Source organism: Rutidosis leptorrhynchoides, chromosome 2 (assembly GCF_046630445.1).
Source record: "Rutidosis leptorrhynchoides isolate AG116_Rl617_1_P2 chromosome 2, CSIRO_AGI_Rlap_v1, whole genome shotgun sequence".
NCBI lineage: Eukaryota > Viridiplantae > Streptophyta > Magnoliopsida > Asterales > Asteraceae > Rutidosis > Rutidosis leptorrhynchoides.
In genome coordinates this window covers 529,511,503-529,530,889 of record NC_092334.1, presented here as the reverse complement: position 1 = coordinate 529,530,889, position 19,387 = coordinate 529,511,503, and the positions used below count along the sequence as shown (strand labels likewise).

The 19,387-nt window shown below is 33.4% G+C and overlaps 1 protein-coding gene across 1 annotated transcript; it reads right to left on the bottom strand.

Moving 5' to 3' along the window:
* Positions 1-17,911: 17,911 nt before the first annotated feature.
* LOC139889602 (putative glycerol-3-phosphate transporter 1) lies at positions 17,912-18,498 on the bottom strand. Its single transcript, XM_071872545.1, has 2 exons — positions 18,417-18,498; positions 17,912-18,222 (listed from the first exon to the last, which is right to left on the bottom strand). The coding sequence occupies exons 1-2, from the start codon at positions 18,496-18,498 to the stop codon at positions 17,912-17,914; spliced, it is 393 nt and encodes a 130-aa protein (XP_071728646.1).
* Positions 18,499-19,387: the final 889 nt, after the last annotated feature.

Genomic DNA, 19,387 nt, shown 5'->3' with positions numbered 1-19,387 from the left:
GATTTTTTTTCTTTCCTATTTAAACCCAATATACAATACAGAGTAAAATTGCAACATTATGTATTTTATTATTTATTTAGCCTATTTAACTGAAAATAATACTCCTCAGTAATAACAAATAATTGTATTAATAAACTTACGCGATAAATGAAATCTATAGTATTTTATTTTTAATATACTATTTAGGTTAGTTTCCGTCATGAATAAAAATATACTACCTTTGCGCATTAACTCAGAAGTATCAAAGAGTCTCATTAACCTTTAAGTTATGAGTTCGAGTTCCGTCAATAACTCATAAACTAAACAAGAATTTTAAAACAAAAACAAGTAATAATAATAATTAATAGGAGTAATTAATACCTTATCTGTCTCAATTTAATAGTACACAGAAACAAAAAACAATTAGTTTTAAGAAATTCTACTAAATCAATTCTCAACTAATAAAATATATTTTATCTCCACCATAACCTCTTTTAATTGATTAAAATACAAATTGAACTATAAAATTAAAACATCCTAAAAAAGAAATGTGACCTATTAAATTAAGACGAAATGAGTATTTACTAACTAATAATAATTAATAATAATAATAATAATAATAATAATAATAATAATAATAATAATAATAATAATAATACTCCGTAATAATATTAAGAAACCCAGTAGTGTGTACATGTTATGTGAAGGAAATCTTAAACTAAATAAAACAGGAAATAGTCATGTAGTAGACACACTTGACAACTAAAAAAAATGATAAAATGTCGCGAGCCTAGGAAGGTGGGACCTGGGGGTTTCTTTAGAATTCCTTTAAAAAAATAGAAAAATAAATAAATACTATAATAGCTTTATTTAGTTAGTGTAATAGTAAAAACAACTTAGATTTAATATTATATTTTAATTAATTTAAGTTAGTAATTAACTTATACGTAAAAAAAATAATAATAATAATATAAAGATTGAAACTGCCGAACTGTTCATTAACGGGTTCGATCCCCGGCAGCAGAAGTTTAAATCATTTAGGGTTTAGTTAATTATTATTATTATTATTATTAGGGTTTTAATTAATTAATATATGTTTATATCTAGTTTTATTATTATTTGTAATATTAAGTTTTAATTATTTTTATTAATTATATAGATTAATATTTTTATATAATACTTTTAAAAAATAATATTTTTTTTATTTTTATTTTTATCACTTTCTTTTCTTTAAAATTTTAGACGCTACATTTTTTTTAGTTTTTCGACTTTAGCTTTTCGTCAAGTTTTTATATTTTGTACAAGCGATTAAATTAATAGACGCCAATTTTCTGGTTCGTAATAATAGTTGGATTTGTTAGTGGCGAGTTGTGGATTTCCGATTTAAAGGGTCCAGGCTACCTGCTGCATCTATTGGCTATTCGAAACGTGGGCAAAAGCAGAAAAGTCTATTAACTTGATAACTTATATAATTTTTAGTTTTATAACTAATAGAATAATTAGTAAATGCACCACATTGTAGCTAAAATTTGGTAATAAGCGTATTATGGAAAATCTCGAAAATATTTTGGAAACTCTTTCTGATATCCAAAATCAATCACATCAATACTCTAAAATGGGTGTTGATGACAATTCGTTCGGTCAAACTTGGATCACGAATAACGAAACAATAACTGGTTGTGAAATCTGTGGAGATTATCATTCAACATGGGAATGTTATTATTACGTTCCTATAGAAAATTATGCACCCATGGAACCTGAATGGAACGATTATGAAGATTCAAATTGGGATTACTCCCAAGAATATATCCAAACTCAACAACCAGAGGACGAGAAAAATTATGTGTCTGAATTTTTTTAGATTATATGAAAATCAAACTCGAAGAAGTTGACGCTCAAAATGAACAAATGAGAGAGTTTGCAAATAGGCAAGCTGAAACTCTATCAGACTATACACCTATTGATCTGAGGAGTACTGTGTAAGAAAAACTCATATCGTTGAATTTTGATGAATTCGAGAGCTCTGAAATCACCAATTATCCTGATGATACTTTTTATTCAGTTTTACCAATTTCACAACATACCGACACATTAGCCTCTACCGACGAAATCATCGATCCATCAATGGATGAAGAAGAAGTAAGGGTGACAAATTGGTACTCTTGAAAAAACGATAATGTTGAAAATTTTACCCCCGAGACCAAAGTGGTGGGACCGATAAGGACCGTTAATGAAGAAGAATTTGCTTCGATCCCGAAATTCACCATTCCACAACCTTTCAACCCAATATCCTCAATAGGCGAGTCATATACCGAAAATGAACTACGAGCTGTAATAGATTGGGTAATAGAGGTGAAAACTTTGATCCCGAGAATGAACGGAAGGAAATGTTAGGAATTGTCCACCCTATAGAAATATGTATGTCGGTGTATAACGATCCATTTGACCAAGAACCAGAAAAGAGACATATTCATTTACTAAAAGCTACACTTAAAAAAGCATTAAGTAGTGACAATCGGGTGGGTATAAACTTTAAACCCATTGATATATTTTATACCACCCGAGATGTAAATAACTGGCTCACTATTTTAATTCGTAGAACTTATTCTACCGACTTCACATGTCGTCAGCTAAGTGTGGGGAAGTCTAACCTTACTTAACGTTAAATTAGGGGTTCAGGTTAGTGCATAACTCGTTAACAAAAATGCATGATAAATTAGGGTAAAAGACGATTTTCAAAGATTAGCAAACAGTTCAGAAAAGCAACCAATTTTTGAAGAAAAACATGTGTGATAGAACAACAAAAGGAATGAACGATGAGGCGCGCCATCTATCATTCGAAGAGCTTAGTAATTACAAACTGGGTATTTCTAATCACTTTTCTACATTAATCACCCTCATGAATTTATAATTATAGTCTGATTTCATGCAAATGAGGGCATTGCATGATCTCAAGTGTGGGAAGGGTTATAAATTCTCTCGAGTTCGCATTTGGTTTATTTGTCAAATTTTGTGAAAATTTAAAAAAATTTCAACTAAATGAATTCAAAATCATGTTTATACATATTTATGAACGATGAAAACTAGGTGTTAATACCGAAATTATCGTTACCTCGGAAAGGACAAAAATTGAGAAACACCCTAAAACTCTTGAATTCATTTAAAATGGAATAAAGGAGAATAAAAAGGCAAAGAAAGAAACTAAGTGTGGGGAGAATGTACCAAGTTATTCAATTAAAAACTATCTATCACATGTTTCTGTAAAGTTATTGCAGGTGCTTTTGTTTTGGACTAAATTAACTGTTTTACCCGGTTTATTGTAATATATTTGAAAGAAAGATGGATCTACACGATGAATCAATTCCATCATTAAAAGGAAGTAAAGTCTTTCGAAAAAGACACGCGCTTCTTGATTTAGGTCAAGCAGTTGTCATCCAGACCAGTTGTAGGTTGACGAAAAATCTAGAAAAGTCATCTCTAAAATCAGCAGGAAATCCACGGACCTCAGCATCAAACAGGGTCGCCAAGTGGTCAGATTTATTCTAACCATGAGAAGGATTTATCTCGTACAATGGGGGGCACCGAGCAAATTAGCTTATAAGACTAATGAATCAGATCCCCAGAAAGGATAATCTCCTTAAAAAGATCAAAAATAAGCTTTTAAGACTGATATTACTCAATCCTTGAGATTGACCTTAAAGATTGAGAATTCAAACTCATGGAATTCAATGATATCTAAACTCGAGCTTGAACGAGAAAATATTTTGATCAAAATTACAAAACGATTTGTTTTCTGAAAACCCATTTTCAATGCGTTCAATGCCATTGAACGTAAAATCCTAGGAATTCACCTGGAATTCATTAGGTCACCTGAACCAAATCGGGTGTCAACCGTAAGAACGGTGGTTGCATAGCATGGTCAAAGACAGGACCTTGTGCCAGACCGAAAAACTATAGGGTGATCTTTACTATTGCTCCTACAAAGGATAGTAATTGCATCCGACACGATATAGACCATAATTAAAAGCATGTCACCGGACATTGCCTTAACAGTTGCTTGTTCAACGCTTTCCTTTACAACCGGACTGTAGTTTACCGAAAGGTAATATACGGAACAAGTAAACTGGACGTGTTGCTTTCCCAATACAAGGTTAGCAAGTGGGTGACACAAAACCATAAGTTTGAGCTAAAATTTTCAAATCTGAAACCCACAAAAACATTTTGCAACACCGATAAAGGGTTAAATCGGAAAACTTATCTAGGGTAAAAGCTAGAATGAATTTTCAAAAGATCAAATATTTTCATAAAGATTCAATTTCCTTAAAGGATCTAAATTTTTATAGTCATGTGGGACTGTAAACCACAATGTTACTATCATTGTTTATACCGCCGTATCAAAATCATTGATGTATAAAGTGTGAGAATAAAAAAAGTGATTCGAGTGTAGTGTGATTTTATTTCAAGTTCTATTTTGCTTGAGGACAAGCAACGTTCAAGTGTGGGGATATTTGATAGTGCTCCAAATGATCATATATTTAGTCATAATATCCTTCCAATATGTAAAGTTTTTAGTTGTAATTGTTCTATATTTAACTTGTAATCGTTTATATTAAATAAAGTGAAGACGAAGCTCGAAAAAGAAAACCTTCAAGAAAACCTCAAAACATGAGAGGTACAAGCAACATAGTATGGAGTACAAGTCTACGGAGCACGAGTAAATGTCAGCAGACGATGTTTTAATACCTTCATCATGATGAAAATTAAACAATTATAAATTGTTAAGTGAATGTATGAATTTATGGTTTTATAATACTCAAAAAGAGAGCAGGTGAAGAAAAGGATGGATCAGGTTGAAGAGTTAAATAATTCTTTAACACAACATGGAACTATGCCCAGTAGACTATCGATATGCACAACTTTAGTGTTCTCCTCACTTTGCTTTTTTTAAGTAAAGAATTAATACTTGGGATTCCAATTTCACCACTTGGATTAAATTACATAAAAGATGGGTCACTATGTTGGATTCTTTGGCATTTAAATGATGGGATTTAGACACTTTAAGAGAAAGTGTCATGAGAGAACACGCACCATAATATTCAATCTCTCAATTCTCTCTGTAATATATATATTCTGAATATATATAGAGGGAGAGGGAGGAGAAAGAGGAACACGCATATGAAGAAACTCTCTGCAACTTTCAATTTTAATTTAGTAGTTTAGTTTAGGTTAGTTTTAATTATTGTAAGTATGATAATAAATAGCGTGAACGGATATTGCATTTCAAAGTTTCTACCAGTCAAAGACAATACAAGTGAAGAAGTGAAAATTACAAGACTTTAAAGCTACAAAGAAGACATGTCAAGGTACAAGTTACACTTCGAAAGACACAATTCAGTGAAGCATAAAGGTTTAAAGAATGAAGAGTGTACAAGTGACGCAACACAAGTTACAAGCCTATGAAGCATATGTATATATATCTTAATATATATATATATATAATAAATAAAAAATAAAATAAATATAAATAATAAACAATAACGTCGACAAGCTAGCAAACAAAGCAATGCGAGCTGTCCCAGGCGGCCATGCGATCGCATGGTGTAACATCCCGCATTTTTCCGTTAAATTATTTTAACGCCCGCCTTTTTATTTTAATAATATCCTTCGTAACTAGATTCGTATCCTCCATTAGATAACATTCTTAATAATTTCGTTATTGGATTATAACGTCTCCCGTACTCTCTTGAAATTCAAATAATTCGTTTGGTTAATTCACGCACCCGCACCCGAACTAGAGGGACTAAACTTGCAAAGAGGCCAAAGATTTGACTAGGTCAACTAGTCAAACCTTCAACCTCCTCCTCTCATTTCTCTCTTTCTTTCTTTTTCATACTTCCATTTTCTCTCAAGAACTCAAACAAGATTCATCATCTAAATCCGATTTTGGAGGCTAACATCAAAACAAATTACATATTTGGAATCCTCTCTTCATCCTCTACAACTTGATACCAATTTCATCTAATTTGGGTAACTTTCTAAAATTACTAGATTTTATGTTCTTGATGTTTTTGACTTATAAAGTTGTTAATTAGTGTCTATGGCTCAAGTCTAACATGAATACATGTTTTGTTTGCTCGATTTGTTGTTTTGAGTAACTAGTTTGAACATTTGAAATGGGTGTGCTTAATCCTTGCTTTTGGTTGATTAAATATTATTTAAATGTTAAAGTTCATGTATTAAATGTGTTACTAGCATCATTAGCCTCATTTTGATGTGTAGGTTGATTTAGAAAAGCTTCATTTACAAAATGGTTGAATTCATGATTTTGATTAGGGGTTGATGAACTCTAAAATGAACTTTTGATGCTTTGAATGCCATGAAATGTTATTAGTTAGTGATTAGTTGTATTGTATGTTTCATTACCTTCAAAACGGCGTATCGTATGTGTAAATTGGATTCCCGAGTCAAGAAATGCGTTTTATGAACTTGAAACTTCGATTTTGAATATTTAACGATCATTTATTGAGGTTTTCATTATTGTTAATGATGGAATTGATTCATGAAATGTGTTTAGTTGTATTCCTCTTTAAATTACCTTTCCAACGATATAAGATACGTGTTTTGAATGTTAACGAGTCAAAAGTTATGATCGTTTGAAGTTGAAATCGTCTAAGTGTTAAACTGCCCCAGAATTGCTGCACCAGACACAGATGCGGCGCATCTGCCTTTGATGCGGTTCATCTGAGGCAGACTGCCCAAAAATGTCAATTTTCGCTTAATTCTAAGTATGCTACGCACCCCCGATCAACATGAAACTTGGCCAACATGCTCATATATGATTTCTAAGCTCAGGAAAATAGTTCGGGACCCGACCCGACCCGACCTCGTTGACTTTTTCGTTGACTTTGACCAAGTTTGACTTTTAGTCAAACATAACAAAACACTTATGCAATCGTGCTAATCTTATTTTATACTTGATTCTTGCATGAAACTTGACAACGTGATTCACATGCTATATATTCGAGTCGTAACGAGCTATAGGACTAATTGAACACTTTGACCTATCGTGTTTACCGATATTGATACAAACCTATTTGTTTAGGTCAAGACTAGCATTGTTCTTGGCACACGTTTACTTGTTGAAGTACTCTATTATTCGTGCACTCAAGGTGAGATCATAGTCCCACTTTTACTCTTTTTTGAACTTACATTTGGGATGAGAAAACATAAACGTTCTTTTTACTAAGTGAACACAAGTACAGGAAAACAAACATTCTACATACGATTTTAGAACAAAATCCTCAATTCGATTATCATTAGTTACACTTGCCGGGTGTAAGCAAGAACTTATGTTGTATGGATCCATATGGGTTTGACAAACCCTCATTCAAACGGTTCGCTACCGTTTACGAATGAAATATATTTTCGTGAAATAGTGTATGTTCTAACACAATTGTGATGGGGTTCTACGGAAGGAAAGTTAAGCATTGATAATTGGGTGCTCGTGAAACAAACTTTTGGAATGTATTACTATTATATCAATGTTACAAATCTTGTGGTTCACTTGTACTTACTTACTAAACCTATGATTTCACCAACGTTTTCGTTGACAGATTTCTATGTTTTTCTCAGGTCCTTGAACATTTTGTGATACATGCTTCCGCTCATTTCTTTTGATACTTGCTTGGATGTCGAGTATACATGCATACGTGGAGCGTCTTTTGACTACTTTTAAATTGTGTCGCATATGTTTCATTTGTACTTTAAACCTTGTAACATAACTAGTTGTCGAACTACTTTGTAAACCTTGAAACATCTTTACTTTTGAAATGAATGCGACATACTTTTGGTCAACGTTGTTTTAAAGACTTATGACCACGTAACGGGACCTAAGTAGACGGCGCCGTCAATGACGATTTTGTCAGGTCGCTACACATGGCCAGGAAGAAGAAATCCCATGCGATCGCATGAGCCCAAAAAGCTGGCCAGGTTCTATAAATAGCAACGAATTCGACGAGTAAAGATATACCATCACATATCTCATACTCTCTATATAATATATAATATATATTAGTTTAGTTTTATATTAGATTAGTTTAGTTAATATAACGGTTATTTACGGGTTTAAAGTCGGAACTCTGTCCGTGTAACGCTACGCGATTAATAATCATTGTAAGTTAAATTCTCCTTTTTCAATTATGTCTCGTAGTTAAGTTATTATTATGCTTATTTGAGCCGAAGTAATCATAATGTTGGACTAAATATTAAGACGGGGTTATTGGGCTTTGGACCATAATTGGGGTTTGGACAAAAGACCGACACTTGTGAAAATTGGACTATGGGCTATTAATGGGCTTTATATTTGTTTAACTGAATGATAGTTCGTTAATTTAATATAGAGATTTACAATTTGACGTATCTATAAATAACCACATACACTCGATCGGATACGATGGGCGGGATATTTATAAATACTAATAATCGTTCATTTAACCGGACACGGGAATGGATTAATAGTCAATGGACTCATTAAAAAAGGGGTGAATTACATACAAGGACACTTGGTGTAATTGATAACAACGTATTAAAACCTTGGATTACACACAGTCGATAACCTGGTGTAATCATTAACAAAGTATTAAGACCTTGTTACAGTTTAAGTCCCTAATTAGTTGGAATATTTGACTTCGGATATAAGAATAATTTGACGAGGACACTCGCACTGTCCTTGCACTTTATATTTATGACCGATGGACCATTATGGACAAAAATCAGATGGACGTATCAAATAAACCTGGACAAAGGACAATTAACCCATGATAATAAATTAAAATAAACACGTCAAACATCATGATTACGGAAGTTTAAATAAGCATAATTCCTTTAATTTATATCTCATCGTACTTTTATTTAATGTCATTTTATTCATTGTACTTTTAATTATAGCACTTTTATCATCATTTACTTTACGCTTCGCTTAAAATATAAAATCGACAAACCGGTCATTAAACGGTAAAACCCCCTTTTATAATAATAATAATAATTGTAATATTTATATATATATATATATATATATATATATATATATATATTTTGTACAAATATATTTATATAAAAATATAGTGTAAAATAAGCCGTCTCCCTGTGGAACGAACCGGACTTACTAAAAACTATACTACTCTACGATTAGGTACACTGCCTATAATGTTGTAGCAAGGTTTAGGTATATCCCATCTGTAAATAAATTATATAAAACTTGTGTAATATTTCGTGTATTTTGTAGTAAAATATAATAGTATTTCGTACCCCTCCGCTGCATCATCACTTCCATTAATTCAACGCGGTAGAAAACTTCAAATTCAACACCCGTACAATACTTGAATAATAACAATATTAGAAAACTTCACCCTTTGTACTATGGAGTAAATAATAAACTTCTATGTATTACTACTACGGAGTATTACAATTTGACTTGTGTGTCTTCCTCTTTCCTCCCCTCTCGTTACTCTCTCCATCTCTTGATATATAACCGTATTTTTAACTTTGGACATCACCAAACTTGACCACCCATTGCAATTCTCTTTGTATTTTATTTGAAAGTGGAAGCCAGCAAACTTGCTTTTAATATTGTTTATGGTAACATGCTTATTGTGTCATCATTTAAGATATACACTCCGTAAGAGTATCATAACATGACCAACATTCAATTTTTTTTATCTCCACTTGATTTTTCTTTTGTATTTTATAAGTCTTAAAGTAGCCACTTTGATCTTGTCCTAACTAATATTATTTATTTAATCCTTTGTGTTGAACAAAATAAGATTCAGTTGATATGGATTTGGCCGAAAGTGAGATTATGCTTCGTAGGCTTGTAGATTGGGCTTCGTTGCTTGTACCTTTTTTTTGACAATAATTTGTACCTTGTGCGTTTTGACAATTTCTTGACTAAATCTTCATTTTCGCACTCCGTCTTCACTTTTATTTATTTATACAGTTACAATAGAAATATAACACAAATATATATAAAAACCTATTATTTAGGATTGATATTGCGACTAAAAATATGTTCATTTTGAGCAATATCACATGTGTTTATTTTCGATTCTCAAACAAACCAAACACCCATCATCAACAGAGACCCACTTGGGTTATCGAAACCCATTTGCAACGAAAACCCATCATAAAAAAAACCATAAACAAACATTGAGACCACCACCATCATCGGTTAAACCAAGAGCATCATCATCATCATCGTCGAACTCCATTATCAAACCCCTACAACAACACCACCTTGAAACCTTTCTGCTTTTCAAAGATATGTTACTACTATTTGCGATAGTTGGAAATCAAAACCAAACCCACTTCATCACCATTAATGAAAACGAACACCAACTTGTTCCAACACCCATTACTATTGAGGTGATAATGTTTGTCGACCGAAAACCCAAGTCACCACCTAGTTAACCACCATCGATCTTCATCAAACAAAACCCATATGTTTGTTGATCGATCACCGTAAACCAAACCTCCATTGGAGAACCTCACTAACACCCACCAAATGCTTCTGTTTTCTGTTTTGATCACAGCCGAGTACCACCATCATTCACCTCCTTCTCCGCCATCCTAGACCACCATGACACCTAAACCACCACCACTCTATCACCACCACTATCCACCCTTTACCACTTTCGTGATTCATTTTCTTCATTTCTGTTTTCATTTTCAGATGATAATCATCACGAACAAACATCCACAAAAGCTAAACAACTGCACCTGCAACTATTTTTTTTCTGCTGCTGTACACATCTCCTTCTATTTTCATTTGAAAACCCATTTAAAACCGACACCCTTTTATTCCTCTACAACTACTACTGTGTTATTTTTCTTCTCTTTCAATCGAGCCTCGACCCAAAACCACTTGAATACCATCTCATTTCTTCTACTGCTTTTGCTGAACGTTTATTACTACTACAAAAGGGCTCCTAAATTGCTCCAGGTTACTGCACGATTTAATCAGCCACAGCAGTTAGATATATTATTGTTTTATTTATATAGCTCGATTTACTGTGTTCCATCTTGGTTCAATGGATTAAGAAAACCACTTTTGAATTAAATATCTTTAGAGTGAGAAGGTGGCAGACAAAGAAGTGGGTCTTGTACCATTATTATACGTTACTAAACAAATAAAGTATGGAACTATTTTTCTCACGATCACAAGGAGAAGGGGGGGACAGTTAGGGACGAGTTTCTTGAATCCAAAAATCCCACAAACGTTTTTCTTTAATTTTATCTAATTATAAATCTTGGATCGGGCTTGTAATTTAACCAGGCTATCCTTAAATTGGTTTATCAAAATGAGCCAATTGGCTTCAGTTTTATTAGTGGGCCAAGATCCAATTTACGTGTTCTGAAAACAAATTAGAATGATGATGAAGGTGATATAACATGAGAGACGTAAATGATGCATGAGGAAGAGGTGTATGACCAAAATCAATGATGATTATGATTTTGATTATAACCGTGTTATGATATTGATCATGACATAATATTACGGTGAACATGGTGAGGTGAAGTCACGATAATGATATAACATGTGATCGAGATGATGTTAATCGAAGATGAAATGATAATAATATAATTTCATAATGGGAGGATGTAAAATGGCGATAATGTTAATCATAGTTATGATTAATATATGATAATGATGATGATAATGGGTATGATGATGAGGAAACGGTGAGATGATGATGTTATGTGCATAATCGTGAACGATTATGACGAACGACACACGACGGCGATTAGGAGGGTATAATTCCTATTACCATTGTAACATAATTATCATTTTTATTATTATTATTATTATTATTATTGTTATTATTATTATTATTATTATTATTATCATTATTTTATTATCATTATAATTATTATAAATCAAAGATATTTATATAAAATGTATATCTATATCATAAGTATGCTAATATTAGATTTTTAAAGTGTGTTAACTAATATAATATTATTTATATTAATATAACATTTATTAAAGTATATATATCATATAAGTATTTCAACAAATTATAAGGATTAATATAATTATATATAGGATATTCTTCTATATATATATATATATATATATATTATAAAATATATATAAACTTAGTCGATTAATATTACAATGTGTTAATATATATACTTGATATACGTTTGTGAATCCGAGGCCAACCTTGCATTGTTCAGTTCCGTCGTATGCATATTTTTACTACAAAATATCGTATTGTGAGTTTCATTTGTTCCTTTTTTAAATGCTTTTGCAATATATATTTTTGGGACTGAGAATACATGCGCTGCTTTTATAAATGTTTGACAAAATTGACATAAGTACTTGAACTACATTCTATGATTGAATTATTATACCGCGTATCCCTTTTTGTTTAGTCTGGTAACCTAAGAATTAGTGAACCGGTCCACTAATTGACGCGAATCCTAAAGATAGATCTATGGGCCTTGACAAGCCCCAGTAAGAGAATTTGAACTGCTTTAGTACTTCGAGGTTTATATGTTTGGGGATATGCTAGATGCATTTTTGTTAATGTCGGTTACAGGTAATCATCATATGAATGGATTTTTAGCAGTGAGCAGACCTGCACCTTATTTATGAATTTGAAATCGTGTGGTCTATTAAAATTATAGAAATGATTATTATGATAAACCTATGAACTCACCAACCTTTTGATTGACACTTTTAAGCATGTTTATTCTCAGGTATGAAAGAAATCTTCCGCTGTGCATTTGTTCATTTTAGAGATATTACTTGGAGTCGATCATCGCAATGGGACCAAATGTAGAAGACTTCGTCTTGGTGGATTAGGACGGGTCGCTTCATTTGTAATCAAGGTGTAATTGCTATGTAGAATACTATAGTTATTATTACGTACGTTAACGACAATGATTCATTATTTTGATATTATTTATTTCCTGATCAATATTTTAACGAGAAAATTACTAGTATAAACGATATTAGAGTACAACAGCAACAGTAACAGTGCTCACTTCTGCACATGCGAGGTATGTGGATGTGAGAAGTAGACAATTCTTCCTCTACCTAGAATATAAGAGAAGTCGTTTCTCCAGCTACATGTGGAGAAAGATTCTCCACCTACGGGAAGAACATGTCCCCCATCTCTTTACTTGAGGGCAGAGAGATTGCTTCCGTAAAGACCTCCTACCAATAATAAAAGGAATAAACAATCAACACGTACATGAGTGTGCTATACGGAGCTCAAGGAGATGCAAGAAATGCTCTATTGAAGAACGATAGACATATATAAACACATATAACCATACATAAACTTACCAACACAAAGATATATACATACATGCATAAAAATATATACATACATAAACATACATACATTCAAACAAAAACATACAAGATATTATATAAACAAGTGAAAATAACAATATACACCGCTCCATAGCCAGACAAAAACAAAAGGTCAGCGGTAACCGCCATAACTGATTCCGGCCCACCAATACCAGCGGTATTATTTGGGCAAAATGCAAGTTTTCATCTGTTTGTTTGGTTGTTGTGAGTTTGATAAAACTGAATGATTTAGCGCTGAATGGTTCAGAATCTGAATGATTCAAAGTCTCTTAATAAACTTTGTTATGAATGAAAATAAGCTGTTTGGTAATCATTTAGAATTGACGATATAAACTGAGTAAAATTATATTATTAACGTGTAACATGAATAAAAAATTCAATATACTTGTTGGTCAAGTGTTCATGATATGATTTGAGGAGAATATTACATAAAATTTAGGCTCTTAATTATTAAGAGAGTATTTCATCTCTGAATGATTCAACACTGAATTCTAAACCATTCAGCAGCATATGTCATTCAGAGGTAAAAAACAAATGCGCTAAATGCTGAATAATTTAGAGCACTCTCATCCATGACATACCGTCATGGAAAAACTGGCTGCCACATCAGCACCACATCAGCTCCTCCTTCAATCACTAATCAACCACTAAATCACTAACATCCATGACGGACCGTCATCGTCACAATTTGTATTTATTTTTTATTAAACTTATATATTTAATAACTAATATATATAACATTTAAATTTCTAAAAATTAAAATTTTGTTAATAAAAAAACGTTACAGATTCCTAAAAATATAAAAAATATTACAAATTCCTAAAAATAAAAAAAAAAGTTACAATAAAAACGTTACAAATTCTTAAAAATTAAAAACAAACGTTACAAATTCTTAAAAATTAAAAACAAACGTTACAAATTCCTAAAAATTAAAAATAAAACATTACAAATTCCTAAAAATTAAACCTTCAACGCGACCCGATCGTATCGTCACTCACGTACCCCTCGTTGGTGTGCGGGTAGTCAGGCTGAGGACGACGGCAAAATTGTCGTTCCCAAATACCAATACAATACAACTCGATTCGGTTGCATTTGAGTTTGGCTCACCCGACAATTCTTTCCCATTCTAGCTCGGTCTCGGGATCACAATACGCGAAATTCGAGGCCTCGAAGTCGACATGTTCGCGTATGTACTCGAACAAACGCCGTGTATCCCAGTACGTGATATCAAGATTATCGAACGATTTACACTGCCCGTCGAGATAAAGCTTCCAGTCCTCGCTCAACATCCCCCCGTGCCATATGTCCATCGAACAAGTTAAACGTGTCATTCGGATTGAGTTTGTGTTTGGAGTGTGTGTTCGGATTGAGTGTGTGTTTATGTATGTGCAGTGTGTGTGTATGAAAGTGTTTACGTATGTATATATATATATATATATATATATATATATATATATATATATATATATATATATATATATATATATAGATGAAGTGAGGATCAGTGTGTTTACGTTATAATTTTTAAACGTTTGAATATAACTTTAAACGTAAACCTGCACAATACTCGTGCTTGCTTCGATCATCCAACGGAAAAACCAAGCACGGTCATCAATGATGGACCAACGGCGGCCGTGCTAATATCGGCGCCGTTGATGAAAACACTCAATGACGGGTCCATCGACGGACTATTGAGAGTGCTCTTAGCATTCAGTGTTAAACCATTTCATTAAGAGTTAAACAAATGCATGGTTTTATATGCCTAAATATACAAAAGAGCCCGGGCCTGAATCGTACGGATTGCAAACAGGGTCCACTGAAAGATAATTATACCCTTAAGATGATTCCACATCCACCGTATCCGTTTCAGTATAACCGCTAAAATTACTCAAATAGGAAACCCTAACTAGAAGGATGGGAATCATAACAAGCAGTATTCCGTTCATGTTAGGTGCACTTTGTGGTGTTTATATCGCTCAAAATTACAACGTACCAAATAGATACCACTTTGTAGATTACGTAGTTTTAACGGCGAAGCAAATTGAACAACGGTATCGGAAACCTAAGAAGCCTGACGAAGATAATTAAATTCGAAGGTTTTTAATCACAATCACTATCAAATTTATTCTATTTTGTTCGTTTATCGATCTAATTGTGACAATTTAGTGCGATAGGGTTCAATACAGGAATTAGGGTTTGGATACAGTTTTTTGTATGTAAGTATTTCTCAATTTGAGGATCAGTTTTATGATAGATTAAATTGTTAAGTGTCGTTATTTTAATTAAACAGTTTTCCGATAGAGGAATATTCGATTGGCTGGGTATAGTGTTTATTTCATTTGTTCTGTTTTTTTAGTGACTGAATTGAGGTTTGATACAAGAAATAATTTTTGACATGATGAATATACATCCAATTTTGTTTGTGTAAGATCTGATAGAATAAATTTTATTAGGCAGTTATATTTGGATATATAACATATTAACATGTAAATGTGATTTGAGAAACATATATATTAACATCACATATACAAAGTCAGGTATTGAATTTTGATCACATTGATAACACAACAGAAAAGAGTTAAGTCTGGAAATTTAAATTTCTTATGTGCAAGATCGTGACTATCAGAGGAACGGCGTAAACGCTAATTTTCTATGTAGTCACAAGTTAGCAACACTTGGAACTGGTAACCGTCTCCATTTAGGGAAGTCCTAGTATGAATTTTGCCTAAATGATTCTTTTTTTTTTTTTTCAAAAATAATTAAAACAAGTATACATTGCACATAGAGCTAGCCAATCATAGGGACACAAGACTTCTTTTTAAATTGAAGTAGCATTTTAATGAACTGTTGAGGGTTTTTCTTATTAGGTTTTGGTTTTCTACGCTGGGGAAGACAATCAGAACAGTTGGTCGCTAAAGCCAAAATGTTTGTTTCTTAGGTTGCACAGATTGGATTATGTTCTATTATCAACTAAAGCCAAAAAAAAATTTTTTTTTTTTTTTTTTTCATGCTTTCGTGTGGTATATATATATATCGGTGTGTGTGTCTGTGTGGGTGGGTATGCATGTGTATGTGCATGTGCATGTGCATGTGCATGTGCATGTGCATGTGCATGTGCATGTGCATATTTTGTTTGTCTGTATGTCTTCCTGAAATTAAATGGTTATGTGCACTATTTTATTCATGCTCTTTGCCCTACTGTTGTGCTTTACTGCTATATGTGTCCCCTTTATGGTTACTGTGTATGGTTGCTTCTTGCTAGGCGCTCATTACTCGTACAGGTACGTATCATTTGCCCTCTCTATTTCGTTCTTATGAGCTTTTCGGGCCGGAGGTCCTTTAGGAAGCAATCTCTTTTGCGCTAGAGTAGAGGGAGGGACGACCTTATCTAGGCGCGGGTTCTATACCCGCGGGTGGAGTAGTGACTTCCTTCTAATCTTGGGTACGAGGAATGATTGTCTACACTCACCTCCCCCATACCCCACTTTCGTTGGATTGGGTATTGTTGTTGTTGTTGTTGTTGTTGTTGTTGTATCAACTAAAGGAATAAGAACCTTTCATTTTCAACTCTGTCTGTGATATCTATTGTCCTATAATGAGTTAAATAACGACACATGGTCTGTAAGAATCCCCTATAGTTATTGGAATTGACTCCAAGCTTGAGACAGCTCCCTTTTTGTTTTTTGTTTTTTTTTTGAATTCTCACAGGCGCAAGTCTGTTTTAAGTTTTAACCCTAAGTTCATTATGGGAGCGAAATTGCTGTTGATTGCTTCATTTTGAAAATACTTTGGTTTTCTAACTTTAGTGACTCAAAAAGTAGACCTTTTTTTCTCCGAAGACGTGTTGTTTAAGAGATTAAAAATTTAGCAGGTGGTTTGTGTAAAGTGGATAATCTTTTCTTCTAGTCAGCCCCATCATTTGTTGAGATTATACGCCTTTATTACCCTGTGGATTGCTATTGCTACTTCTGTAAAATCAGGATCACACAAAATACATAGGATCCTGGATGGCATCTCACGAAGTTTAATGCAGTATGTGGGCTATAGTTTTATGTTCCTATTTAATCCTGGGATTTAAAAATTATACGAGAATTTAGATCAAGCGATTTTTACTTGTTTAACATGTTTCATTTGTGCTTCTCTTTTACACACGGACTAATTAAAATTTAGGGAAAATCATTCTAACCTTTAGGAATGCCTTTGAAAAGAATTTTATGCCTAATCTAGTTGTACTTTATGGTTCCATATCTAGAATTGTTGACAGTTATTGTGAGTGTACCACTACTAATGCATCATATCAATTCTTAAGCGATAGCCTAATGGCTGTCATTAAATGAAACCCTTAATTAAAGACAACCTGAGTTGATTTGGTTGACATTGTCCCCCTAATGTTAGCAATTAGGTAGTGTAGAAATAATAATGAACTCATCCAATAAGTTAAATACCTCATAATTATGCATAAAATATGTTATGTATGTAGAGAAATGCTTTGTTTTCTCTATTTCAAAACTTTTGGGCAATTACACCTCTACTATAGAAGACCTGGGTATACTAGTTATCAGGTATCGCAATCCATCTTGAATCCTCACATTTTGTATTTATTTCCGCCACCACAAGTCTGGTAAGAAACAACCCAGCCACAAAAGACGCCACCATAAGCATGGTTAATAGCGCACTCCAGCTCTGGGTCGAAATGTAACCTGTAAGCAGTGGCCCAATTGCAGCACCTATGGACCTACTTCCATCAATGATTGATGTTACCGTTGCTAGGGCACAAGAGTTACCTCTCAGAGACCGGTGGGTCCCAAGGTCAACCGAGACGGCTGTTGTTGTGAGAGCATAAGGTCTGTTTGACAAGATTCCTGTAACCAGTATGATGAGGATTATATGGTCATAGATATGGATCCATAGTTTCGGTAGAACAATAGCGACAGTACATGAAACTGCTGCTGTGATGGCTCTAGCATTTAGTCTGTCTGAATTCAGACATGTGACCGGCTAGGATTCCTCCCAAGTACCACCACACCTCCTACGTCGAACAAGGTAGATAGATTACCTGATAAATATCCACCATCTATGGCTGCAAAATTGATAAAATAATTTAGTGTGCATCCTATCAGGTAGCAATTCTTACCCATTTATGCATAACACGATCGAGTTGAAGTTGATTTACAAACATATGACGGGCAAAATGGATATACAAAAAATAGCTATATATAAAACACATTTAATACCATAACGTGTGTGTGGGTGGTATGATCGCGAATGTGGTTAAGTTTCCTTTTGATGATATCGATATCGTTGTTCGGAAAAAAAAACACGTTTAATACCAGGTCACTATCTCTTAATTCACACGTGGGTGCGATTAACCGACCTTATGTGCTATGAATTAATACTATTAATATTAATTAATACTAATACTATTTACATTTATTTATATTTACATTTACATTTACATTTACATTTACATACATCCTAAAATGCGTGGGACTTATGGTCGTCCCTCAATGGCAAAACGACAATAGTCACATTCCCTTTTCACACTTGCATTTTCATTCTTCCCCCTCACCTATACTCAACTTGCAAAAAATACACCAAACTTCAGGGGGTAAAATGTAAATTCCTTAAATTAAAATAAAAACTCCACCCAAACCCTTCGACAGCCCGTATCTTCCACCTCGCTCCGACTTAAATTTCACCAAGCACTCCGTTATACATCCTAAAATGCGTGGGACTTATGGTCGTCCCTCAATGGCAAAACGACAATAGTCACATTCCCTTTTCACACTTGCATTTTCATTCTTCCCCCTCACTGTAACACCCCGTTTTTCTAAACATGACGCTCGGGGCGTCATTTGAAGTCAAAGAATGATTATTTAATAGTTTGGATGTAATGCAGTGACCACGATTGACTTTGGGATGTTTTAAAAGTGAAATTGGAGTACATCAGGTAAACTGTCGAGTTTGAGTGCAGTTTGTCGCGTTCTGGTGCGTCGCGTTCCGTGACAAACATGCTTGAAACGAGAC